General features: G+C 44.0%; 1 protein-coding gene and 3 long non-coding RNA genes across 7 annotated transcripts in view; 2 read left to right on the plus strand and 2 right to left on the minus strand.

The window, feature by feature from the left end:
• The window catches only part of LOC135245709 (NACHT, LRR and PYD domains-containing protein 12-like), a 99,328-nt gene that overhangs the window by 61,149 nt on the left and 12,023 nt on the right, over positions 1-26,156 (plus strand). For all 4 annotated transcript variants that reach the window (XM_064318955.1, XM_064318957.1, XM_064318958.1 and 1 more), the window contains 2 exons: positions 8,564-8,737; positions 9,449-9,631. In XM_064318955.1, coding sequence (XP_064175025.1) covers positions 8,564-8,737; positions 9,449-9,631 — 357 coding nt within the window. The remainder of the gene's footprint in view (positions 1-8,563; positions 8,738-9,448; positions 9,632-26,156) is intronic.
• On the plus strand, positions 9,639-10,686 carry LOC135245775 (uncharacterized). Its single transcript, XR_010327398.1, has 3 exons — positions 9,639-9,756; positions 10,237-10,283; positions 10,524-10,686. It is a non-coding gene; the product is annotated as an uncharacterized LOC135245775 (long non-coding RNA).
• Positions 12,080-26,156, minus strand: part of LOC135245748 (uncharacterized) — a 516,260-nt gene continuing 502,183 nt past the window's right edge. The window contains exon 3 of the long non-coding RNA XR_010327371.1: positions 12,080-12,244. This is a non-coding gene — a long non-coding RNA (uncharacterized LOC135245748). The remainder of the gene's footprint in view (positions 12,245-26,156) is intronic.
• LOC135245756 (uncharacterized) lies at positions 12,440-13,135 on the minus strand. The gene is made up of 2 exons (XR_010327379.1): positions 12,972-13,135; positions 12,440-12,774 (listed from the first exon to the last, which is right to left on the minus strand). It is a non-coding gene; the product is annotated as an uncharacterized LOC135245756 (long non-coding RNA).

Genomic DNA, 26,156 nt, shown 5'->3' on the forward strand with positions numbered 1-26,156 from the left:
AAAAATGCCAAGTTACTCAAAAGTATTGATATCAAAATGACGCCAAGTTACGGTACTACAAACAATATAGGCTATCTTGCCTCACCAAAATTTAATAACATGTATTCCAAAGCAATGCTACCCAATATTTCCTCAATTCTTTCAAGTCACTTGGCCTGTGTGTATATAAGCGTGCAGTACATGGACAGGCCAAACATATGTGTGGATGGCTTTCTCACAGTCAAGATTGATTGAATAGGCATCTATATGTCCAATTTGTATTGGTATGTATGTATTTTGGTGGCCAACCTTTCTGTTGCGTGAATGATTGTATGTTTCTTGGTATAAATGTCTGTTCGTAAATGTGAATGTAACATGCTGCGAGGGAAATGTCCCCATGGGGATAAAGAAGTTCTCTATGTATGTATGTACAATATGTATTTTACATGTATTTATTGTATGTTGCAAATATACAATCACTTGTACATTTAGTCAAATTCAGTTCAGAAGCAAGTATAAACATATGTTTTCTGGAGAAATATGCTTCCTGTAGTGACTGACCAGCAGTTTTCTACATGAATTTCAATGTGTTTCATGAGGCAATACGAAATATTTGACACTTTGATCTGTTACAACGTTTGCATTACATTGTAATATGGTAAGATTACAAAACACAGGGCCAAGTGACTTGAAAGAATTGAGGAAATATTGGGTAGCATTGCTTTGGAATACATGTTATTAAATTTTGGTGAGGCAAGATAGCCTATATTGTTTGTAGTACCGTAACTTGGCGTCATTTTGATATCAATACTTTTGAGTAACTTGGCATTTTTGTACGTTGAAAACGTGTTTTTAATGAGATATCATTTCTTTTTGCAAAGCGTTTTATTACGAGAGCTAGAAATGCGAAGTGACCCTGTAAGAAACGGTTGTGGATTATGGCTATCCTTGTGTGAATTTGTACAGTCTGATGAGCGTGTACGTTTAGCAGTTTCGGTTTTCTATATATGTAAAACTGTGGCTGTGAGAAATGGTGCAGTGGCGTAATTGTAAACGCATCAGAAAAGGTGAAATATGGCCAGTGTAGCTATGTAGGCTACTCACGGATTTGACGGGCATCTGCCAAATGCCTATAATGTAATGTAATGTAATGTAATCCAATGAGCCTTGATTGACAAAAGAATCAGCAAGCCCGTAGAATTAGAGCTGCCTAGGTCGCAACTTGTGTACCCTTCTGTCCTGCTCCGTTGTCTGTTATTTCGTGAAGATGCACTTTTAGTGTTTGTAAGGTTTATAAGGCATTTTGATAGGCTTATCTGCAGGTAGGAATCCTCTTTGCTGTTTTGTTAAGATAGAACCGGAAAAGTTGATAGTGGACGCATATGTCCCAGCAGGCTTTGCATATGAGAAAATAACAAGTGTGAGATAAATTAGGCGAAATGATGAAATTGCGTAGTTGAAACAATATGTTTTTTTAGCAGAATGGGCATGTAGGTGAAGGTTGACATGATCACAGACTATAGTGCGAAGTAAATGAAGTGACCATGAGCGAGCTTAGTTTCCTTATCAAACGGTATATATAACAGTCTGTATTTAACGTTAGTTGTTGAAGTGGAGGGTTAAATAACGTGTGCAATCTACTGTATTAATGTGTTTTTCTCATGTTCAGTGCTAGTAGTTATACTTATGAGTGAATCATGATTTTAAATGTAATGTTTTAATGCGGAGTTGCAGAACGTACATACGTAGTAATTGTTTGTAGCCTATGTGGCTAGATAGAGAACAGGGCGAGGTAACATGAATGTAGAAACGTGGCATTTGCTGATATGAAGGTTTTGTACGGTAGCCAAGTGAAGAAATATAGTTAGTAGAAATGGCACAGTGGTGAACTGCTGTAACTTTTTAATAAAAGGAATACATTTGCCGTCATGAAATGCATATGGGTGGCCGTGAGTGAGTTTTGGTAAAGGAAATATAAGCGTAAGAAAACGTTAGTATAAAAGAGGAAATGATCTGCCTGAGGGCGAGTCGGGATTCAAGCCTTAAACCGGAGGTTAACCAGTCTGTGACTTTGTTAGTGCAGCACCATGCCATAGCTATGCAATGCGTGAAATATCATTAGCAAACCTGCCGGTGGTTTTAAAGAAGAACACAAGCCAGTAAGCACAGAAGAGCTCCCGTTGAATCCATATGGCTTAGCAATATTGTAGCCGGTTAATAACTGAACGTACAGACGGTAAGTCATAATGCATATGGCGTAGCAATATTGTAGCCGGTTAATAACTGAACAGTGAACGGCGGGTAGATATGGTGCAAAAGCAATAATTGATAAGTAGTAGACAATTATTAGTGAGGGTCGAAGCAGGTTAAAGAAATGTGTTCCTAGATGGGCTTGAACCTACGACCCCGTGTTCCCAAGAGAGTAACCTTGCCCACTAGGCCACAGGCGGACTAGCTGTTTAAGGAAACAGCTGGAAATGTTTCAGAGTAAAAAGGTATGGGTATTTTGCGTGTGTATGCGCATTTTTGATTGGGTCATGTAGGTGAAGATTTGGCTGGTGTCAGTGAAATGTCCAATGGGGAGACATGTTGTTAGTGGGATAGGCGGCAGGAAAAATAAGAATGAGAAGAAGAAGAAGAAGAAGAAGAAGAAGAAAGAAGAAGAAGGAGAAAACGCAAAATCCTCTTAGTTTGGGGCTTTATTGTGTGGACATGTGAAGTTGTTTATGAATTCTGCCTGTTGAAATGGGGTCAGAATGCACAGAATTTAATGTTTTTAAGGGCTGAGTGTCTGTGGCTGTTGTGGTTATTTCTGTGGAGAACCCTGAAAAGTGTCAAACTCTCGGTGCTGTATAGGTATGGGAGCATGCCCCCGCCAAGGCGTAACTTGGCGGGATGGCATACCTGCCATCCCAATATCAGGGTCAGAGCCAATCTGAGGCAGAGTAGGGGCGGGTCATCGCAGAATGCGGGTGGGAAGAAAAAATAACGCTACACACACAGAGAGACAGACCTAATGTCAGGCGCACCGGTGCGACCAATGAAAATGTTTAGTCGCACTTGACAGATTTTTGGTAGCATGTGCACCCAAAATGGTCGCACTTTGGAGCCTTGATTTATACTCACTACTATCCCAGCATCCTGTTGGCTTTTTTACTGCAACAGCACAATGCCTAGAACCTGAAATGTTTTGATCAACTATTACTCCTAAAATTGAGCACATTCCAAAGTCGTTCCTCCCATAAAGTAATCTAGCCTTGTGTTATTATTTCCCACATGTAGAACTTTACATTGAGCTGTATTGAGTTTCATTTGCCAGGTTTCCACCGACTTCTGGATTCACTTCTGTCACATATTGCAGTCTTCATCCATCCCCATTATTCACTACCTGCTCTGCACTCTAATGAAATCCATACTTACACTAGAGCTACCGCGGTTACTGCATTACCGCGGAAACGCAATCACGTGTTGACGACAGGGAAACTTAATGCTACAGGGCATAGGTGGCTTGCTGCCCTAGCCACATACGATTTTGAAGTAAAATATCGCCCTGAGAAGGTCAATGTTGAGGCTGATTTGCTTTCCAGAAACTGGACACTGAGACGTGGAGAAACCTTTCACAGGGTGATGTGCACTTGGCAGACAAACTAGGTGTTCCAGCAGAAGGTGTTCCTGAGCTGTATGCTTTTGCAACTCATCTCAATTTGGGTCAGCTAGAACAGTTCACCCGAGAAGACCTGCGAAAAGCGCAGCTAGAGGACAGTGTTCTCAGAGTAGTTAGAGAGGCTTTGAACACAGGTCAGTGGCCGGCAAACTAGAGCTGCCGCGGTTACTGCATTACCGTGGTAACGCAATCACGTCACGTCCACCGCAGAGTCAAGCTGATCACCGCTTCACCGCTGGGTTTTGTTTTTTTCCCGTTTATTTTAGGCCAATTGTTTATGTTCCAATTTTACTTGTAAAGTGATCTGAAATAAATGCAATGCAATTTTTAAAATAATTATAATTATAATTGTGTAGCCTATTTTCTTCACTCCATGTGTTTTCACTCACAGTTGCGCAGTTAACGTTCTGATCGGAGAACATGTCACCCAGAACGTGCTTTGAAACTGTTGGCTACAGAAAGTTTTCGCTTCAAATTAGGCTAAAAACATGGATCTTGTAGCGAAACTCAATGTTACTTGGGAACATTTTGGCTTTGAGCCCGATGAAGATGGAAAGCCAAAGAATTTGGATGAGGCAGTGTGCTCCATTTGCAGCAAGAAAATCAACGTCATGCGAGGAAACACGACAAATCTAGCATCGCCTCTTAGGACCACTCATCGTCCGTTATACGATGCAATGAAAGGCACCCCATCTACCTCGGGAGGTACCGGCTCAGCACTACGTCAGTTAGGAGTCTCAGAGTGACTAAATACAACCGGGACAGCAACAAGTGGCGAGCACTTACAACAACTATAACAAAGTATTTGGTTGTGGAGATGGTGCCCTTCCGGACTGTAGGAAAGCCATCATTCCGAGCTATGCTTCAGTCCTTCGACAAGCAGTATGAACTGCCGGGCAGAACCTATTTTTCGGAAACAGCCATTCCAGAAATGTACTTGAAAGTAAAAAACTAAATCGTAGCCCGGAGGTTTAAATTATTATTTTTTTATGGCGGTTACCACAACGGTTTGAATGGCTTCGCTAATTTTTGCGGTAAGGATATAAATCAATACCGCGGCAGCTCTAACTTATACCCCACTCTCTTTCTCATGCTGACCTTGTGATGAAGATGAGTTGTACTCCTTCACATTACACACCTGTGTGTGCTACAGGGTTGTGGCGTTTCTGAAGATATTGAGCATAAAATCAGATATTATTACTGTTGGTAAAATCAACTATTGGTCGATAGGGTATGTGTGTACATCTTCGGGAAGAGTGTCAATCTGATCAACATGCAAACTGCTGTTTAGGTGCAATGTTACATCACTTAGTTTTGTCACTCTTCTGTGGTTCCAATCCAAAGCTAAAGTCTGGATTTCAGAACATTTAAATTCTACAGCAGTTGGCTTTACTTATCTTGCTAGGCAGAGGTTGCACAGGGTCATTATATAGCAGAAACACAAGGAGACTCCTCACTGCTATATAGAGCACAGGGTCATTATATAGCAGGAACACAAGGAGAATCCACTACTGTGCTATATAGAGCACAGGGTCATTATATAGCAGGAACACAAGGAGACTCCTCACTGCTATATAGAGCACAGGGTCATTATATAGCAGGAACACAAGGAGACTCCTCACTGCTATATAGAGCACAGGGTCATTATATAGCAGGAACACAAGGAGACTCCTCACTGCTATATAGAGCACAGGGTCATTATATAGCAGGAACACAAGGAGACTCCTCACTGTGCTATATAGAGCACAGGGTCATTATATAGCAGGAACACAAGGAGACTCCTCACTGCTATATAGAGCACAAGGTCATTATATGCACCTTTAGCTGCTCCAAACAAAACTGGCACCAACCCACCATACTGTCCATAACCCAGCTCTCAAACACCATCTAAAAGCACTCTCCCCTAGGCCTGGAAGCTAGAGCCCATGGTTAGGTAATGGGCCACAACTGATTTGATTGCAATGAACCACAGCTGCAGCAATACCTCTCTGTAGGGCCGATGCTGCCCCCTGGTGGACAGCACCCCAATTCCCTTCCTGGCATCACATGTTAAACAGGCAACAGCTTTGAGGATATTCTGTGTGGCACTCAGAACAACACCAATTAATGCATTACTAATGAGATGGGAGAAACACCACTGAAGCATAGATGGATAAAACTTGCTTTGCATAACTGGATTAAGTTTAAAGGATCTAGTGTAGATCACCCTGCTAAGCATCCTATTGAGAACTCATGGGAAGTGGACATGCAAGGGATTCATTGTTAATTAATTGTGCTGCAACATGACGAACAGACAAACCAACTAATAAATAACTCTCCAGTGCTTCCTCAGGCAGTATGTGAGAAGGGCATCCAATTGATCTGGCGTAATCTGAATTATGGAGTGAAACATTCAGGCGAAGAGCCACTTCCTCCAAATGGCTGAACACTACAGGGTCAGTCTCTGTGATGCAGCTACCTGGAACAAACTGTCAAAGCATCCACACAAAAGAGCACATAATGAGGACTAGCATTTTCAGCTAGGTCAGCCAGGCTCAAGCCTCTGGCTATCTCTTGCCTGTATAGGAAACAACAGTTTTCCTATTTGGCTCAATTCTGAAAATATAACTAGAACTAGATTAATCATTTTTAATACAAACCATTCACACCTACATCCTAATTATTATTTCATACCATAATGGAATTTCTGGGACATGCCATTCAACAACTAACATGGTGAGCTAACCTAAGTTTTAATACCTTTAAAGGTTCACACAATGTAAGGTAACTCAATACAGTTTGATGTTTTAGGATACAAACACTGTTCCTAATCTATCTATTGATTACATTTAAATGTTTTTCATAGCCTATTGCCAACTGGTGAAAACTTATCACAATACTGTACATTTGTAGTGCAGTCAGGTTATCCACTAGGTGGAGCCCTAGGCTTTTCGAAACAGGATATACCAAGCAATGTAAGACGTCAGTGAGGTAGTGAGGTAGCTTGTTCAGGAGATTGAGTGCAGCCTCAGTATGTATGCCACAGTTCTTTAAGCTCCAAAGTAAAGTTTATCATGAACTCTTTTATGTGGTCCCTGTGTTATTTTCCCTTCTCAAGTTAACATTATCATATCATTATTCTGCAGTTCCCGTTGAATGTCTTCCCTTTTCAATCCTGTTATGTTCCCTTGCTCTGTGAGTCTGCGTCTTAATCCTGCAGGTGGAGCTGATTGCTCTATCAAAAATATGCAATCTGTTAGTCACGAAAAGACTGTTTACGATTACATACATTTGGATCCTTTGATATGCACACACATTACAGCACCCAAAAAATACTTATGGTAAAACAATGTGCTTACATATCACCAAAACAAACTTTTATTTGGCAATTTCTCCCAAAATGTTTATCAAAATCCCTTACCTTTCGTTGGAGAGAAAGCAAGGGTCATTCTGAGTGTTTATCCTGAAATACATCACTCAAGCTGCACCACCCAACCAAAAAAACAATCTGTGTTACATTTTTCCCTGCTCTGCCCTACTAACGTAAATGTGGTAAAAAGCAACCAGTGTTGAAGCAAGGCATGTACAGTGAATCTACGTACTCTGGTACGATCAACAAATGGAAATATTGTGACACTATGACATATTTTCATTGACAGCCCTGTCATTATCATATGTATGAAGAAATACAGATAAAATTCAGAAATATATATGTACAGGGATAAATTAATCAAAACATAAATAAGGAAATAAATATATACAGAAATAAATGAATCAAGCAATAAATAAATATGGAAATGAACATCCGCAGAAATGAAAATCAAAAAATAAATATGGAAATAAATGCAAATACCCATTTGTCAGATTTTGTCTATTAATTTATTTCTGTGTACATTCATTTATTTTTACATTTTCTTGCTTTTGTATTTATTTATTTATACATTAATTCATTTATTGAGTCATTTATTTATTTATTATTTTTACATTTTTGGTCCTCCAAATACTTGCAGTACCAGTCAATGGCAATAATCAGTTGTGGTGTTTCTCTGCAGCCAGTAGATGGCACTGCTGTGTATTTCATTTGTCGCCTTGGTTACATTATTAGATGAAGATTGAATGTTTTTAAAATATAAAGATGTTTGTAGACTGAAGGTGAGGTAAAGTACACCATAGTGATCATCCTAGTACTGTTTCTTGTGTTTGCAAATGAAATATGTTTGCAATCATGTTGTGTCCCATGTGATATCATCGCAACATGGAACAGTTTTGTTAATGAAATCCTTGCAGGAGGCCCCCGACCTTGAGTTGAATTTGCTCCTTATTTTTAGTGATTTTTTGTTAATTGAGCAAAGTGATAACCTTTTTTTTGTGGATTAGTCAGAATACTTTATGAACGTAATTAATATAAACTCTTCCTGTTTTTGTGTGTACTGTGTACATCCCAGGAATGCACGTACTGTACAAATAGGCAATTCCACATTTATCTGCTGCCAAGGTGCACAGTGTAACAATCAGCAGTGAATTTCAATTGTGTGTGTGTGTTTGTGTGTGTGTGTGTGTGTCTGTGTGTGTGCACATGTGTCTGTGTGTCTGTCTGTGTGCGCATGTGTGTTGTGTGCGGTTGTGTGTGTGTGTGTGTGTGTATACGTGTGCATATTTGTGTGTGTGTGTGTGTGTATACGTATGTGTGTTATGCATGTGTTATACTTATGCGTGTGTGCATGTTTATGTGTTGTGTGTGTGTGTTTGTGTGTGTCTGTTTGTGTGTTGTGCGTGTGTGTGTGTATATACGTATGTGTGTTATATGTGTGGTGTGTGTATGTCCGTGTGCGTGTGGTTGTGTGTGTGTGTGTGTGTGTGTGTGTGTGCGCATGTGTGTTGTGTGTGTGTGTGTGTGTGTACGTGTGCATGTTTGTGTGTGTGTGTGTGGTCTCTCCACAGGCTGGGTTGGTGTAATCCCACAGAGGGCTGCTGTGATGTTCTGGCCTCAGTCCTGCGCTCTCCTCACTCAGAGCTGAGAGATCTGGAGCTCAGAGACAATGAGCTGCAGGATTCAGGAGTGAGAGCACTCTCTGCTGGACTGGAGGACCCACACTGTAAAGTGCAGAGACTGGGGTGAGTACAAACACAAACCCCTTCAATCAAAAAGGGTTCCAATGTGACACAATACAGCACTGATGTTACTAATGTTTTTAATGTTAAAATAGACAAGAGAGTTATTTTTCTTCACAGAAATAAAGCAACATTTTCCTGTTCTTCCTCTTGGTAGAAACACATTTTAAATCTGACATCAGTTGGAAAAAACATATTTTTGAGAAGCGTCAAATCGTTTCTATTCATACATTCTTCAAAATTATGAAAATTAATTGAATCTGTTCAAATTTAGTTTAACTGGTCATTTTCTTAAATAGTCATGATTAATTCCAGAGCCCTGTTATTTTATATTGAGCTGTAGAAAGGGTGCAACACACACAGCCGTTAGTTTATATTAATGTGCTGTAAGGTGTGTAACACACTGCTATGTGTTTGACACACACAGCCCTGTTAGTTTATATTAATGTGTGTAAGGTGTGTAACACACTGCTATGTGTTTGACACACACAGCCCTGTTAGTTTATATTAATGTGTGTAAGGTGTGTAACACACTGCTATGTGTTTGATACACACAGCCCTGTTAGTTTATATTAATGTGTGTAAGGTGTGTAACACACTGCTATGTGTTTGACACACAGCCCTGTTAGTTTATATTAATGTGTGTAAGGTGTGTAACACACTGCTATGTGTTTGACACACACAGCCCTGTTAGTTTATATTAATGCATGTAAGGTGTGTGTGTCCTCTCTGCAGGCTGTCAGGCTGTAGAGTCACACAGAGAGGCTGTGATTCTCTGGCTTCAGCTCTGTGTTCAAACCCCTCACACCTGAGAGAGCTGGACCTGAGATACAATCACCCAGGAGACTCAGGAGTGAGAGCGCTGTCTGCTGCTAAACTGGACACACTCACACTGCTGTAAGTACAGAGAGTTTACACACTGCACCTCACACACACACACCTGAGAGAGCTGGACCTGAGATACAATCACCCAGGAGACTCAGGAGTGAGTTTGCTGCTAAACTGGACACACTCACACTGCTGTAAATACAGAGAGTTTCCATAGTGCACCTCCCACACACACACACAAAAGGAGTTGGGGGGGCGGGGGCATAGAGGGCACTGTACAAACCAGCGTTACTCAAGAGAGTTGGGGATCTCCTGTGGAGGGTGCTGCACGGGATCACTGCAGTAAATAAAATGTGGTTGTTGTAGTTAGGGGTTTGATCAGGGACACAGTGATGGTGGAGTTGCAGTATTACAAAGCAAAGCAAGTGTGTTTCAGAGTGTGTGTGTTATAAGGGTGTTTTATGTTCAGTGGAGGGAGGGGAGCTATTTTTGCACATGGAACAGGGTGAGTGAATGGAATAAGTTTCCTTTCTGACAGATTTGTGTTTTTTTCATATGATCGTGGTTTTGTGTTTTATTGTGCCTTTGTTTTTATATATGTGATGTCATTGGTGTGTTAAGAGTGGAAATAAAGGATGGTTAAAATTCAGAATTCTGTTCTGCTGTTCTTACAGTGTGGACCATGGAGGAGAGAACAGGGCCAATCCAGGACCCAGGAAATGTGAGTCTGTATCGACACAGAACACTTTCCATAGATACACACTCTGCTGTGTGTGTGTGTGTGTGTGTGTGAGAGAGACGTCTCTCTTACACACATAAACACACAAACAGAAACACACATGTACACAAACACACATACAGAGGTACTATGACAGTCCTTTCTCTCTCACACACATAATAATGTGAATATTAATAGTGATAATTAATGATATTTAATCTCATTGATGTCTCTGGTGTGCAGACGGCTGTCAGCTCACACTGGATCCAAACACAGCGAACAGAGAGCTGTCTCTGTCTGAGGGGAACAGGAAGGTGACACACACACTGGGGAGAGTGGAGCCATATCCTGATCATCCAGAGAGATTTGAGTTCCATCTCCAGGTTGTGTGCAGAGAGAGTGTGTGTGAGCGCTGTTACTGGGAGGCTGAGTGCAGTGTGTCTGAGGGGGGAGAGGTTTATATAGCAGTGACAGATAAAGGAATCAGCAGGATGCACGGGAGTTCTGACTGTGAGTTTGGACAGAATAAAAACTCCTGGAGTCTCCGGTGCTTTAAACTCAGTGACTCTGATAAACTCAGATACTCTGTCTTGCACAATAAGAACGAAACAGACATACCTGCCCTCCCCTCCCCCTACCGCAGAGCAGGAGTGTGTGATGATGATGATGCTGGTAAAGGAGTGTGTGTGTTCAGGGTAGGAGTGTGTGTGGACCGTCCGGCTGGCACTCTGTCCTTCTACAGTGTCTCTGACTCTGACACACTGACCCTCCTGCACAGATTCCACACACACTTCACTCAACACAAACCCCTCTGTGCTGGTTTTTTCTTATGGAACTCCTCATTGTCCCTCTGCCAACTGGAGTAGAGACACACACACACACACACACACGCATGTGAGCGCGCACACAAATATGCACATGCACACACACACACACGCATACACACACAGACACGTGCACATACACACTCGCACGCATGCACGCACACACAAATACATACACTCATGTACACACACACACACACACACCACATTCATATACCCACTCACACACACACACACCACACACACTCATATACACATAGACACACACACCCACACCCACACACACACATACTCTCACACACACCCTTGCTCTCTCACACTCATGCACACGCACTCACAAATACACACACTGATGTACACTCATGCACACGCACTCACACACCTACGCACGCACACACTCGTGCACACACACTCACACACTTACACTCTCTCACACCCAATCACTCACACACCCAATCACACACATGCACACACACACAATCTCTCGCACACACGAACACACACATTCACCAGTGCACTCTCGCGTGCACACACATACTTGCATACGTACACACGCTCATAACCATATGCAAACACATACACTCTCTCTCTCATACTCAGTCACTCACACACACCCTCTCTCTCACACACACACACACACACACACACACACACTCACATCCACATACATTCACACAAATGCACGCGCACACACACAAACCCATGCACTCACGCACACACACATACATGCGTGCAGAGACACAAACATGTGTCAACACACACACTCCTCAGTGTCCCTCTGCTAACTGGAGTAGAGACACACACATGCGCGCGCGCACACACACGCATACACACATACACATGTGCACACACACCTACACACACACACACACATATATATATACACACACACTCAATCACACACACACACACACACACACACACACACACACACACACATACACACACACTCATATACACCTAGACCCTCACACACCCACACCTACACACACACACACACACACATACACATATGTGCACACACACACTTATATACATACACACTCATATACACATACACACACACTCAATCACACAGTCACACATATATATACACACACTCATATGCACCTAGGCCCACACACACACGCACTCACACACCTACGCACAGACACAAACAATCTCACGCACACACACGTGCATGCAAACATACACACGCTCATACCCGTATGCACACACACACACATACTCTTTTTCTCACTCACACACTCACATACAGTATACAGACACACACATTCGCAAACACACACACACTCATGTACTCACGCACAAACACAAACATGTGTCAACACACACACATTCTCATTCCCATACGCACGCACGCACACACATGTATAAATACACACATTCTCTTACCCATACGCACACACGCACATACTCATGCACACACATATATGCGTGCACACGCCATATACACATGTATACACAAACATTCTCATACCCATACAGACACACACACACACGTATAAACACACACACATTCACAAAGGCACTCTCATGCACACACACACACACACACACACATACATACACTCATTCTCTTGCACGCACACACACTCAAATACACAGTCACATACACATTCACACAGACGCACGCACACACACTTTCTCTTACCCATACACACACGCACCTGTGTGCACACACACACATACTCATGCACTCAGTCATACTCTCACATATGCACACACACATACTTGCGTGCACACACACAGACACATTCTCTTACCCTACACACACGCACCCGTGTGCACACACACACATACTCATGCACTCAATCATACTCTCACTCATGCACACACACATACATTCATGCACATGCACGTGCACACACACACACACACACACACACACACATCCTCTTACCCATACACACACACAACCCGGGCACACTCATACTCATGCTCTCACACACATACATACACATATGTTCACATCCACAGTCACTCCCACAAACGTACGCATGCATACACACACATTCACATATTCACGCACACAAAACACACTCTCACCCAATCACCCACACACGTCGACACACTTGCAACCTTCCTTGACCAATGCGTTACCAGTGCAATTTCAGCTGTGCCCAATATTAACCTCAGTACAGCTTAAACCCTGTACATAAGAGTATGATCTTTTAGCAGGTTCACGTTAAGCACTTGCTGTCTAAATGTGATTTTTTTTACATTTTAATTAGGGCTGTCAAAGTCAACGCGTTAATAACGCGTTAACGCAAATACGTTTTAACGCCACAAATTTTTTTAACGCACGTTCGTGGTAAGAAAGAAAAATGGTGTATTTAGGCTTTTCATGCACTTTCATTTGGGTGTGTGATTATGTGGTATGCGTTAGTATCGTTTATGTTTCCCATTCATTATAGCAATATATGAAATTTAAAAGTTACGATATCCATCAGCAACTTTTTTCGCTAACCAGCTTAGCTAGAAAACGTAATTTTGCTCAGAAATGAATGCTGCAAATGATATAACGAAACACCTGACAGTGATGCCATATTTACATTTCAGTACTACTGCAGCCTAACTAGTTTCACGGTTTCACTCTATTTACTCATTTAATATACTCCTTAACAATAAAATAAAGCAGCGTTTTCTGTGGGAATCCATTTTTTCCCGAGTAAAACAGCGTGAACGTAGTTTTTCATTGTCTGGGCATATTGTTCAGAAGAAGGGAGCTGCCCTGTCGTCCGACAATGTAAACAGACTTGTCTGTTTAAGCAACTGGCTCGGTGCAAAGAAATAGAAGTAGCCTACCTGTTGTATCCAAAGAAATGGAAGTATAGCCTAATTGCAATATCCTAGTTTGAGTCCTAGTTCTGTATTATACTCCCTTTCCACTGTTTCCTGCTCACTTTATTTACTGTTTGTTTTATTTTGTATCATCCTGTTTTGATCCCATATAGTAGAAGGGGATGTTTTTGTGAGCCTTTATTTTCCCCATGTGAGGTTGGACACAATTACGTTGTGTGATTTGCTTTAGAAGTGCGAGGGATCCAGGGAATGATCTTTGAGTAATGGAAAATTTAGCTGACCAATGTACCTGTTGTACAATGTGTCTGTTGTTGTGATGCATTGAGGTCCATCATTTTGTGTCAATGCTTAAAAACGGGATGTTTTAGTGAACATTTATAAACTTAAAGTTGGACACACTACATTGTGTGACTACTCATATTACTAAGTAATGTTAAATCTAGCAGGTCAATATGCCCATCGGTTGTTGCCTGTTGGGCTTTTAGTTTGCCATGTTATAATTTAAGCATATTTTGTTATGCTAAATACAGTGCCTTTGAGAGTTTCTGGACAATTTTAGTCATTGTTTTGGGCTGTTAATTGATTTCCAATAATAAATAAACATTCATTTGCATAAAGCAAGCATATTTGTCCACTCCCGTGTTGATAAGAGTATTAAACACTTGAAAAATATCCCTTTAAGCTACATTTTGAACAGATAAAAAATGTGTGATTAATTTGCGATTAATCACGATTAACTATGGACAATCATGTGATTAATCGTGATTAAATATTTTAATCCATTGACAGCCCTAATTTTAATACATTTATATTGCAAATGTTCAAGGTGTGTTTATGTACTTTTGATTATTAAAACACTAATATAACATTGAGAGTAATAATGCCAAAAGATGGTAGGGTAAAATGTTTTTGAAGTAATAATTCTGTCTCCTGTATCCTGCATCTTTTTTAAAAGAAGCCAGTGGCTCCACTTAAATGTGCATTTTATTAGTTTTTACAGTTGCTTTCATTCATTTTCCCAAGATTTCCAATGTGCAAATGTCTGTTGGCAAATGCAGCTGATAGGGAGAACGCAGAATGATCACTGCAGTGTACTTATTTCCTTTCATTACTGTAAACAATGATGGATTGAGTTTCCTTATTAATTCTGTTAGGATTGTTTTTTTTTTGCTTTAATTTTCTGTATTTTCAGACAATAATATGCAATGATTAAACCTGAATTAATATCAAATGTTTTGCTGTTGTGATTTATTATTGTGTGATGTATTGAACTCCTGTGACACAGTAGTACTTATTTCATATTCTGAATGGGATTATGTTTGGGCTCAATATGAGTAGATCAGCATGGGGCTAAAATCTGCAGTTGAAGCAATGACATTCATCTACAGTAGTGGAAATAAAATCCATTATAAGAGAAGTTGTGTAGTGTCTGATGAATGCTTGCTTCTGTTACTGTAGTGTAACCACAACTCAATACATTTTGAAAAGTCACTGCTTGTCTATTGAGCTGGAATATATATGATAACTCTCAAAGAAATGGTTTTCCTGTAGGTTTGAACCTGGATCTGCTGCACATCAGTTGAATGAATTAGACCACTAAGCCAAAACCAGGGCAGAAGTGTGGTTTGCATGACATCCAGTCTCTGAGATGTTCCTTTGACCCTACAGTTTTTCTCATTTTTTCAGATGCATTTCTGATATCTGCAGTCACACATTACAAATGCATTACAGTATGTTATCATTGCTTTGGCTCAATGTGGAAAACTCAATTTGCCAAACTGACTGGCAAAATTCTTACCCTAAGACACTAATTGTAGTACCTACCCACAAAGTGCACAACTATAAATCACACTCAGTTTTCACAATACAGTCGTCTCGTATTAGTACAATGTTCCAATGCTTATTGCTAGACGTGCAGATTGTGAAATGAAGTCAAGATGTTTGCAATTCTGTCTCATCACTTCCAGCAACATTGCCCAGGTGAGTCGCATTGCAGCACGATTGGTAATCCCAACATAAAAGGCAGTTTTACAGCACTACATTCAGCAGTGTCTGACAACATGGAGCAGCCCAATGCAGTTGGTACTGATGGACGGGTCGTGGCTGAGGCTGTGGCTGAGGTTGTGGTCAAGCAGGTAGAAGAAATGCTGCTGTATTGAATGAATTTAGAGCCACAGTGATTGACCATGTCATAAATCCAAGCATAACAATGGGAGAAGCTGGAAGGATTGTAAGGCCAAACTTTAAAATGTCAACAGTGGCATCTAATAAGAGCTTTTGGACTGAACATTGATGAGTCAATAATTTATTGCAAGATGTGATACTGTAATTACATTACAGGATTGTTGTGTTGGTGTCATTTTATATTATTTCTGTTCCGTGACGAGCCTGTAAGCCATGCTAATCATTTTTATTAGAGACCGCGCAACTCTGCCGGCTTATTCCACATGGGGGAAAATTGCGTTTGTGTTAGGTATTCGTGTGGCAATGACTGTTCTGTCTGTTCTGATAATGTGATTATTTTTCTTCTATCAGATAAGGCCTGCTGGTGCAAGTTTGTAATGTTGCATTTGTATGTGTTATTTTTACTGTTTACGTGTCAAATGTCTAGAGTGTAAATGTTTCTGTTTAAATGATTAGTTGAATAACACATATCGCCGCTATTTTCACCGACCATGTTAAACGTACTCACTCAGCTCCAAAGGCATGCTGATGTTAAACCCATACTCCAATCTGTTTGGAATGACACAAATTCTGCCTAGTCTGTTCAAACATCAGACATTTTTTTAACTCTACATATTGTTTATGCCCTGCACCTGAACAAATTGGATGTGCCCATTCTACTGTACCATCTCCTTTGTAAACTAAGAAGTTCCTTTCAGCTGACTACATCAGAATCTGTACTACTGGCATTTTATGAGAGCTGAAAATGTACAACATTGTTAATCAGAAATGATATCTGGGTGGGTAAATTGCTGGGTATGCTGTAGAACATACTTTGTCATTGATTTATAAATATACCAGTATATCCTGGGCTTTCACTGATGGTTTAATTGTGGTACATATAGCAGTGGCCTGATATGCATTCTATGTTTGCAGTTTGCTTCTACCTGACTGCTTCCCCCCAGCTGGGAAACAGAGGGGCACAACCCCCCCAGCAGGGAAGCAGAGGGGCACAACCCCCCCAGCAGGGAAACAGAGGGGCACACCCCCCAGCAGGGAAACAGAGGGGCACAACCCCCCAGCAGGGAAACAGAGGGGTACAACCCCCCCAGCAGGGAAACAGAGAGGCACAAAAGACTCTGGGTCATCCCACCATGGATGGCGCAGGAGAGGTAGCAGGTTTTAGCAGTTTGCTAAGGTGGTCTGGGAGGATGGACAGCGTGGGAAAGTGTGGAGGACCGATCGCTCAGTGGGTCAGACTGGTGGAAGATACCACAAGCCAGGCTTAGCTTCCTGATCAGGGCCAATTATGACACCCTGCCTTCTCCTCAGAACGTGCGCTAATGGTTTGGTGCGGATGAGACCGTCCGCTCTGTGCTGCACCCAAACGAGGCCTCCGGCACGTTCTGTCAGACTGTGAGACGGCTCCAGCACAGGGACACAGAGCAGGCCTCCAGCACAGGGACACAGAGCAGGCCTCCAGCACAGGGACACAGAGCAGGCCTCCGGCACAGGGACACAGAGCAGGTCTGTCAGGCTGTGAGACGGCTCCAGCACAGGGACACAGAGCAGGCCTCCAGCACAGGGACACAGAGCAGGCCTCCAGCACAGGGACACAGAGCAGGCCTCCAGCACAGGGACACAGAGCAGGCCTCCAGCACAGGGACACAGAGCAGGCCTCCGGCACGTTCTGTCAGGCTGTGAGACGGCTCCAGCACAGGGGTGCTACAGATGGAGGTATGACCAGCTGCTGCGGAAGCTTCTGGAATTACTAGAGACCAGCAGACAGGAGGCAAACAGAGATGCCTCTCCTGTGAAAGAGCATCAAACCCACTTTGTGAGGCAAGCAGAGGAGGAGGGGACCGTAGGACACAAAGGTGGGAGTAGAGCCCTGGTTCCAGGCAGAGGGTGGAGCATGCGTGTAGATCTCAATCCACAGCTCCATTTCCCAAATGAAATCAGCACAGCGTTCCTGTGGCCTAACATGGAGACATGGTCCACTCGGGCGAAGGTGGTGCTCCTTATATGGAGATGTGGTCCACTCGGGCGAAGGTGGTGCTCCTTATATGGAGACATGGTCCACTCGGGCGAAGGTGGTGCTCCTTATATGGAGACATGTTCTACTCAGGCGAAGGTGGTGCTCCTTATATGGAGACGTGGTCCTCTCGGGTGAAGGTGGTGCTCCTTATGGAGCTCACCCTCCCATGGGAGGAGGGGGCAGATGCAGCCTATGAGCGGAAACGCTTGAAGTACTCCGACCTGGCAGCGGAGTGTGAGAGTGTAAGGAGTGTAAGGAGGCTGGTTAGAGAGCGACAGTATATCCAGTGGAGGTGGGACGCTGGGGGTTCACCCGCCAGTCAGTGCTCTACCTTCTGGAGAACACAAGCATGGCAGGGGCAAGGCTGAGGAGGGCAGCTGGAGGGCTGGCCGAGGAAGCAGAGAAGGGGGGCTGGCGCAGAGGGGGGGGGAGAGTCGGCAAACACCCACTGCACCCAAAACAACAGCAGAGGGTGGCAGCTGGCCTTCTGGATCAGTTTGAGCCTCTTTGTGTTCCTGGAGTAGAGGCTCCCAGCCCAGCACACACAGGTGTAGAACAGGACACCGGCCACAATGATCTGGTAGAACATGGCCAGCATCCTGCTACACACACCGAAGGAGCGTAGCCTCCCCAGAAAGAAAAGAGCCTTCAGTCTAGTAGGGCCTCCAAAGACACAAACCACAGTATCAAACCATCTATCTATATGATCAGGTGAACATGGTGTATATGTGTTTGTGTGTGTGTTTGTGTGCGTGTGTGTGCATGTTGTGCATGTGCGTGCGTCTGTGTGTATTGATGCGCTGTGTACGTGCTCTGTGTGTACAATAAAAATGAGCATCTTCAGTGCATCAACCAGTGCAGTGTTTCTTTGAAATTACACCCCCATCCTCATGCTAAATGGAATTTAATAAAACCATTATGTGCCGTGGCAGGAGCTTGAAATAGTCGAAAATATCAGAGTATTTACTTTTGCTATCAGACCTGTGGGCTGTACTGGAATACTGGAAACACAAAGTGGATGCTTTCCGCCATCCGGTGGTCTTGTGACGCTACTACAAGGGACTGAACTCCAGAGGGTGAGACTCAAGGCAGAAGTTGGGAGTTTCTAAAACGTTGACTGCTTACTCCGGTTCCCTCTGTCTAATATAACATTTTTTGTAAAGATCTGAAACTAGGCCCTAATATAGGAAATCAGGATGGGGGGAGATATTTTTCATGGCACTGTACATAAGGTAGACAGGTTTCCTTTAACAGGCTTTAATATAAGGGGCACCAGGGAGACACACACTACACAGCCTGCAGAGGAATTCTCAGAAGTTTGCTAATGCCACACACCAGTATGGAGTATATTATCTTAACAGGAGCAAGCTCGTCTGAGTAACTTTTTCCCTGTTGTAATTACAGCAAACACTCATGTGATAGAGCCACAGCCATGACATGACCTTATGTTTAGTCTTAAGGCTTTCCTTTAAAAAAAAATCAGCTTTGGTATGATAACAAGCCTACACATTAATGGATTATTTTATTCTGCTTGGATGAGAAAAATAAACATTTACCACATTTCAGCTTGTGAGCATGTATATTTTGTAATGGAATAGAACACAAAAGCTGTTTTTCATGCCGGAGGAAGACCTTTCATAAGCAGCTCTGACATGCAGTCATATGAGCGCCCAAGGGGGGTCGCTAGAGAGCGATGAAACGCAGATCCCTGTCTGACTGAACCCTCCCGTACCCTGGGCAACACAGGCACCAATCGTGCGTCGCCCTGTGGAGCTACCAGCCACAGTCGGCACTGGCACGGTCCGGATTCGACCCGAGGCCGTGAGGCTCATCCATGCACCTCAGCGTGGGGCCTTAACTAAATGAGCCATCCAGCAGCCCCAAGCCTAATTTCAATAAAATTACACCTTACCAGCATCTTGTTATGTTTCTGTTGTCACTTCACTTTTCAGTTGACTATCTGCTTTTCTCCTGCACAATCTTTGTTTCGGTTTTGTAGTATGGGCGTGGTTTTCTCTTTCTCTCTCTCTCCCCTCAGCTGATCACTCTCACCTGTTCTGGCCGCATTCTCATGCACTGGCTAATCACTCATTCCATTCACCTGTTCCCTGTTTGCATGCTCACGCTCCGTTCAATTATCTCTCATTTCACTCACCTGGTTCTTTTGGTATATATTCTCTGTTTCCCTGTTCTTCCTTGCCAGATTGTACCATCAGCTTTGGTATGATAACAAGCCTACACATTAATGGATTATTTTACTCTGCTTAGATGAGAAAAATAAACATTTACCACATTTCAGCTTGTGCGCATGTATATTTTGTAATGGAATAGAATACAAAAGCCGGAGGAAGACCTTTCATAAGCAGCTCTGACATGCAGTCATATGAGCGCCCAAGGGGGGTCGCTAGAGAGCGATGAAACGCAGATCCCTGTCTGACTGAACCCTCCCATACCCTGGGCAACACAGGCACCAATCGTGCATCGCCCTGTGGAGCTACCGGCCACAGTCGGCACTGGCACGGTCCGGATTCGACCCGAGGCCGTGAGGCTCATCCATGCACCTCAGCGTGAGGCCTTAACTAAATGAGCCATCCAGCAGCCCCAAGCCTAATTTCAATAAAATTACACCTTACCAGCATCTTGTTATGTTTCTGTCATCACTTCACTTTTCAGTTGACTATCTGCTTTTCTCCTGCACAATCTTTGTTTCAGTTTTGTAGTATGGGCGTGATTTTCTCTTTCTCTCTCTCTCCCCTCAGCTGATCACTCTCACCTGTTCTGGCCGCATTCTCATGCACTGGCTAATCACTCATTTCATTCACCTGTTCCCTGTTTGCATGTTCACACTCCGTTAAATTATCTCTCATTTCACTCACCTGGTTCTTTTGGTATATATTCTCTGTTTCCCTGTTCTTCCTTGCCAGATTGTGCCTCCTGTTTACAGTGCCTTTCCAGCGTTTACCTCTCGTTAGTCTGACTCGTGTTTTGATCTTGCCTGTTTACCCGACCACCGATTTTTTGCCTGCCGACTTTGTTTTGCTGATTTCCTGTTCTGACCTCCGCCTGTTTAACGACTTCGATTTTTGCCCCGGTGGATTTTTCTGGTTTTTGATCTTTGCACAAACTGACTACGAGACTGCCTGCTGTATTGTGTACCTTTGAATTAAACATCTCCTTCGGGAGTTTCGACACTCAGTTGTACAAGTCTGCATTTGGGTCCACCACACCCCGACCCGTGACAGAACAATCTGGCCAGTATGGACCCAGCGGACCCAGAGCACCTGCGCAACGCCCTCGCCAGCCAAGGCAGCACTCGTGGGACGGCACGAGCAAGCCCTCCGTGAGATCCGGTATTCGCTGACAGCACTCGCTGGTCAGATGCAGCAGCTGACCACCCGCCTCCCGGCTCCCGCTCCCGAAGCCCCGACGGCTCCTCCCGACCCGGTCCAGCTCTACACCCACGCAGCCCTCCTGCCCAGGGAGCCGCACATTCCTGCTCCGGAGCGCTACGCTGGAGACTTGGGGAAGTGCAAGGCGTTTCTAATGCAGTGTTCGCTCGACCTTCAACCAGCAACCCACCACTTACAACAACGATGGGAAAAAGATTTCTTGCATCGTGGGGCTGCTGAAAGGATCTGCATTAGACTGGGCCACAGCAGTTTGGGAGAGCCAACCTCCTACAAACTTCACCTGCTCCAGTTTCGTTGCAGAAATGCGAGAAGTCTCTGATCGCCCCGTTTGCGGGAGAGACTATAATCAGCGCCTGCTGTCGATGCGCCAGGGCACGCGCAGCGCGGCGGCATTTTCAGCTGAGTTCCGGACTATTGCTGCGGAATCAGGATGGAACGACACTGCGCTCCAGGGGGTCTTCAGAGACGGGTTTGTCCGAGGCTTTGAAGGATGAACTGGCTGCAAGAGACGATCCCGACAACCTCGATGCCCTGATCGCGCTGCTGGCCATCAAGCTGGACAACCGCCTCCGTGAGCGCCGCAGAGAGACGGCCAGACGCCAACCCTCAGCGAGCCCTTCAGCGGCCAGACGGCCAGACGCCAACCCTCAGCGAGCCCTTCAGCGGCCAGACGGCCAGACGCCAACCCTCAGCGAGCCCTTCAGCGGCCAGACGGCCAGACGCCAACCCTCAGCGAGCCCTTCAGCGAAATTCAGTTCCAGTCCCGGTCCCGGCATCAGTGTACCCCCGAGTCCAACCGCACACCGCACGCCCAGCGAGGAGCCAGTGCAGCTCGGAAGAGCCCACCTCACGCAAACGGAGCGTATGCGGCGAATCAGGACGGGACTTCGCATTTACTGTGGCACAGCCGGTCACGTATTATCCTCCTGTCCTATTCGGCCAAAAGATATTAGAGTGGGGACCCTGGTGAGCCGTACCACTTCCCCTCCTACCGCCCAGTCTGGCCCACTGCTCGATGCCACACTGGTTCAGGACCAGCAACCCCTCAGGCTACAGGCGTTGGTCGACTCTGGCGCCGAACTGGTCGCTCATTTTTTGCCTGCCGATTTTGTTTTGCTGATTCCTGTTGCCTTCCGATTCTGTACTTTTGCCCCGGTGGATTTTTCTGGTTTTTGATCTTTGCACAAACTGACTATGAGACTGCCTGCTGCATCGTGTACCTTTTGAAGGTATGCAATTGTCCAAGTCTGCATTTGGGTCCACCACACTGCAACCCGTGACACATCTATAAGAAATGCTAACTACCATACAATATGCCAAATAATCTCTGAATTGATAGGAACCACTCAAAGCAGGCACATGAGGCAGACAGGAAATCATCAGGTCAGACGACATGTTCCCACTGTAACAGAATTTAGTACAATATGCACCAGGGAAATACCCACTACACAGCATGCAGTGGCATTCTCCAAAGACTCACTAAGTTATCTCAGTCTTGATAGTAGTTTATAAGCATCACACCTCATATGGTCACATCTCACAGGCATGAAGGCTCTGTCTGTGGTCACACACGCATGTTACATCAGTAATTAGGCATCTCAGCACACAACACAACAGCACACTATAGTGCCTGGGACGGGGGCGGTATATCACCATGGTGGGTGCCAGAGCGTTTCGGGTCCTCTCAGGAGTGCACTCGGGACGGCCCTGAGCTGCATTCCATCCTCCCCGTAGCTCTCCATCGCTCCTCTCCCTCATCGCCACGGTAACTGGGAATGTGGAGACTGGGACAAGGCTGCAGGCCTAGGCAGAAGTGGCCAGGAGTGCATACAGAAATACAGAAACATACACTTCCCTTCACTACCTTAAGCCTCCAAGCAGCTGTACACTGCAGAACACAGTCTGAAGTGCATTAATCACTGCAGGTTTGCCACTAAATCTACAGGAACTGAGGCAGAGCAGTGAAAGAATGGGCAGTGATTCCGTATGTGTGCTCATATAGACATGAAAACTGTTTCTCTGATCGATCAAACATTGTCTGAATTATTTGTAAAACATTTTACTTTACAGCCATATCTGCTGCAATGACTAAGGAATAAGTACACTTATGTAGTTGTGGAAATGACTGAGTTTTGGTCTGATGGGCACTTCCTCACTTGAACCAGAATCCACCGTTTGGGCTGTTCACAAAGGCCGATAACAGAATAAGCACAGCAAGTACATGACGCTATAACGTTCTGAGAGTTCTGAGAGCTAGCCTTGTAATAACTTGTCACTAGATGGGTTACAGTAGCTTTCTCTGGTCAGAGTGTCACAGGCATCAGCATGAAGGTTGGCTTTTTGTGTATTACTGTTGCTCTACGAGTATCATCAAATTGTCATTGTTGTAGACATCATAAATGGTTGCATGCTTTCAGCAAGAACAGGGACACTGAGGTTTCTTATTTTTAAGGGACCTTCTATGTTGTGTAAAATTATAGATTCAGTGTTGGCTTTTTTTTTTTACCTAAAAAATTTTTATAAGGAAAATATAACAAAAGCAAATGAGGAATCATCCATCGAAAGGCAAATCAACACTCAAGAGAAGTAAAAATCATCTTTTTAAAAACTGAAAAAAAACAAGCGAACAGAAAAGAAAACAAAAAATTGAATAATAATAATGACAGCATTGCTACTTTAAAAAAAAAATGTATGGAGGGATTGTGGACTGTGTGGTGTATGCGGATTTGAGTGTATAAGTAAGACTGTTCACGGTCATATTTATTTTTGCAATTTCTGTTAAGACAGGCTCTATGTACTGTGAACTCTCTCAGCCAACGGGGGGTTGAGTGACGGATGCCCAGAATAACCAGCACGGTGAGACTGAGGTAGTGGTTAACAAAAAAAGGTCTTTAATAATTGTAATGAGTGGGGGTAGGGGTAGGGGGAGCCAAAAACAACTAAAAAGTCTTCCCAGTTGGGGTGTCAGTGCTCCGCTCCAGGTCTTCACCCGCTCTTCTAGAGAGAAACGAGAAATAGGTGGGTTAAGGGGGGGACAGGGCGTGGTCAGTCCGATCCGGGTCCGGTTCCTTGCTCTGGCCGCCGGCCGGTGATCCTCCGGTCCCAAGGGGTGTGGGGGAGAAGGCCTCCCTCCCAATGCGGTAGCACTCCACTCTTCTCCAACTCAAGTTCTGCGCTGTTCCTGTCGTTGCCCTCTGCCACACTGTCTCCAGGAATCACGATTATTCTGTATCCTTTACACTTAATCACAGGTTATCACAAGTACTCCTTAGTTAAGAGAGTTGGCCCACGGCCACTTAGTCTCTTCCCAGGGTGGAGAGTCGTCCGGCGTAGCTGTGACGGAAGCCCCAGCAACTCTCTCCTTCCTTGGGTTGTGCTGGTCTATAAAAGCCTGCCTGCTCGTTAGTGCAAGCAGCTTCAGGTGGGCGCCGGCAGCCAATCCAGCAAGCAGCTTCAGGTGTGTGGCAGAGTGGAAAATTCCACCTACCTTCCCTCTGCTGCAGCCCTGTCCATGGTGCTGCCGGGTGTCACCTCAGTTGGTCTGCCTGGGGCTATCCAGGGTCCTGAATGTTTCTAGACTGTGGTTTGCTAGGTTCCGCCCACTCACCACTTTTCCTAGCGGCCGTCGGTGTCGATGGGCTCGGCCGTCCTGGTGGTCTCGTGGGGAGCACCGATAAGGGATCGGGGCGCCACAGTACGTGCATACATACTTACAAAGAAAGACACAGTTATGCACAGTTATCTGATCAATGCAAAATATTCATATTTACAGTATCTGTTCAATGCACAATATTTAGTTTCTCAATTCAATGAATAATATTCACATTTACAGATACCTTGTCATGTTAGTCCTGTAGTTTTATTTTTACTTTTGGAAGCCAAAATAAACATATTGATGCTGAATGCACCTTAACTAACATAACAACATAGATATGGTTGAGGGTTCGGTGAAAAAGAAATCAAAAACATATTATTTCCACCCGGAATGGGAGCATGAATTTCTTTTCACGTCAGCGAATGAGAAGACTAAATGTCTCATATGCCCACAGGCGGTAGCCTTGCCAAAACGTAGCAAAAAAAAAAATTAGTATCACAGGCATTTTCAATCTTATAATCACTCATGCAGCCAGTTTAAAATTAGAAAATTACTCACTCTGCTGTTTGTGCCACTGTGTGCATCACACTGAACATGGAAAACAGAAGGAAAAGTAGAAAGTGGTCTGAAGAGATTTGAAAAAAGGTAATAGCCAAGCATGGTCAACATAAAGGTTACAAGACCATCTCCAAAGCGCTTGATGTTCCTGTGACCACTGTTACCAATATTATTATTATTATATAAGTTGAAGGCCCATGGAACTGTAGCCAACATCTCTGGACGTGGTCGCAAGAGGAAAATTGAACAGAAGGATTGCTCGAACGGTTGAGAAAGAACCAAGGAAAACTTCAATACAGATCCAAGCTGATCTTCAAGTTCAAGCTACAATAGTTTCGCACCATCTGTCACTGTCTGAATGAAAATAGGCTCCATGGTAGAAGACCCAGGAAGACCCCACTTCTAAGAGGGAAACACATAAAAGCCAGACTGGACTTTGCCAAAATGCATGTTGACAAGCCACAGTCCTTCTGTCCCGGCTTG

This window comes from Anguilla rostrata, chromosome 19 (genome assembly GCF_018555375.3).
Source record: "Anguilla rostrata isolate EN2019 chromosome 19, ASM1855537v3, whole genome shotgun sequence".
NCBI classification, from domain to species: Eukaryota; Metazoa; Chordata; class Actinopteri; order Anguilliformes; family Anguillidae; genus Anguilla; species Anguilla rostrata.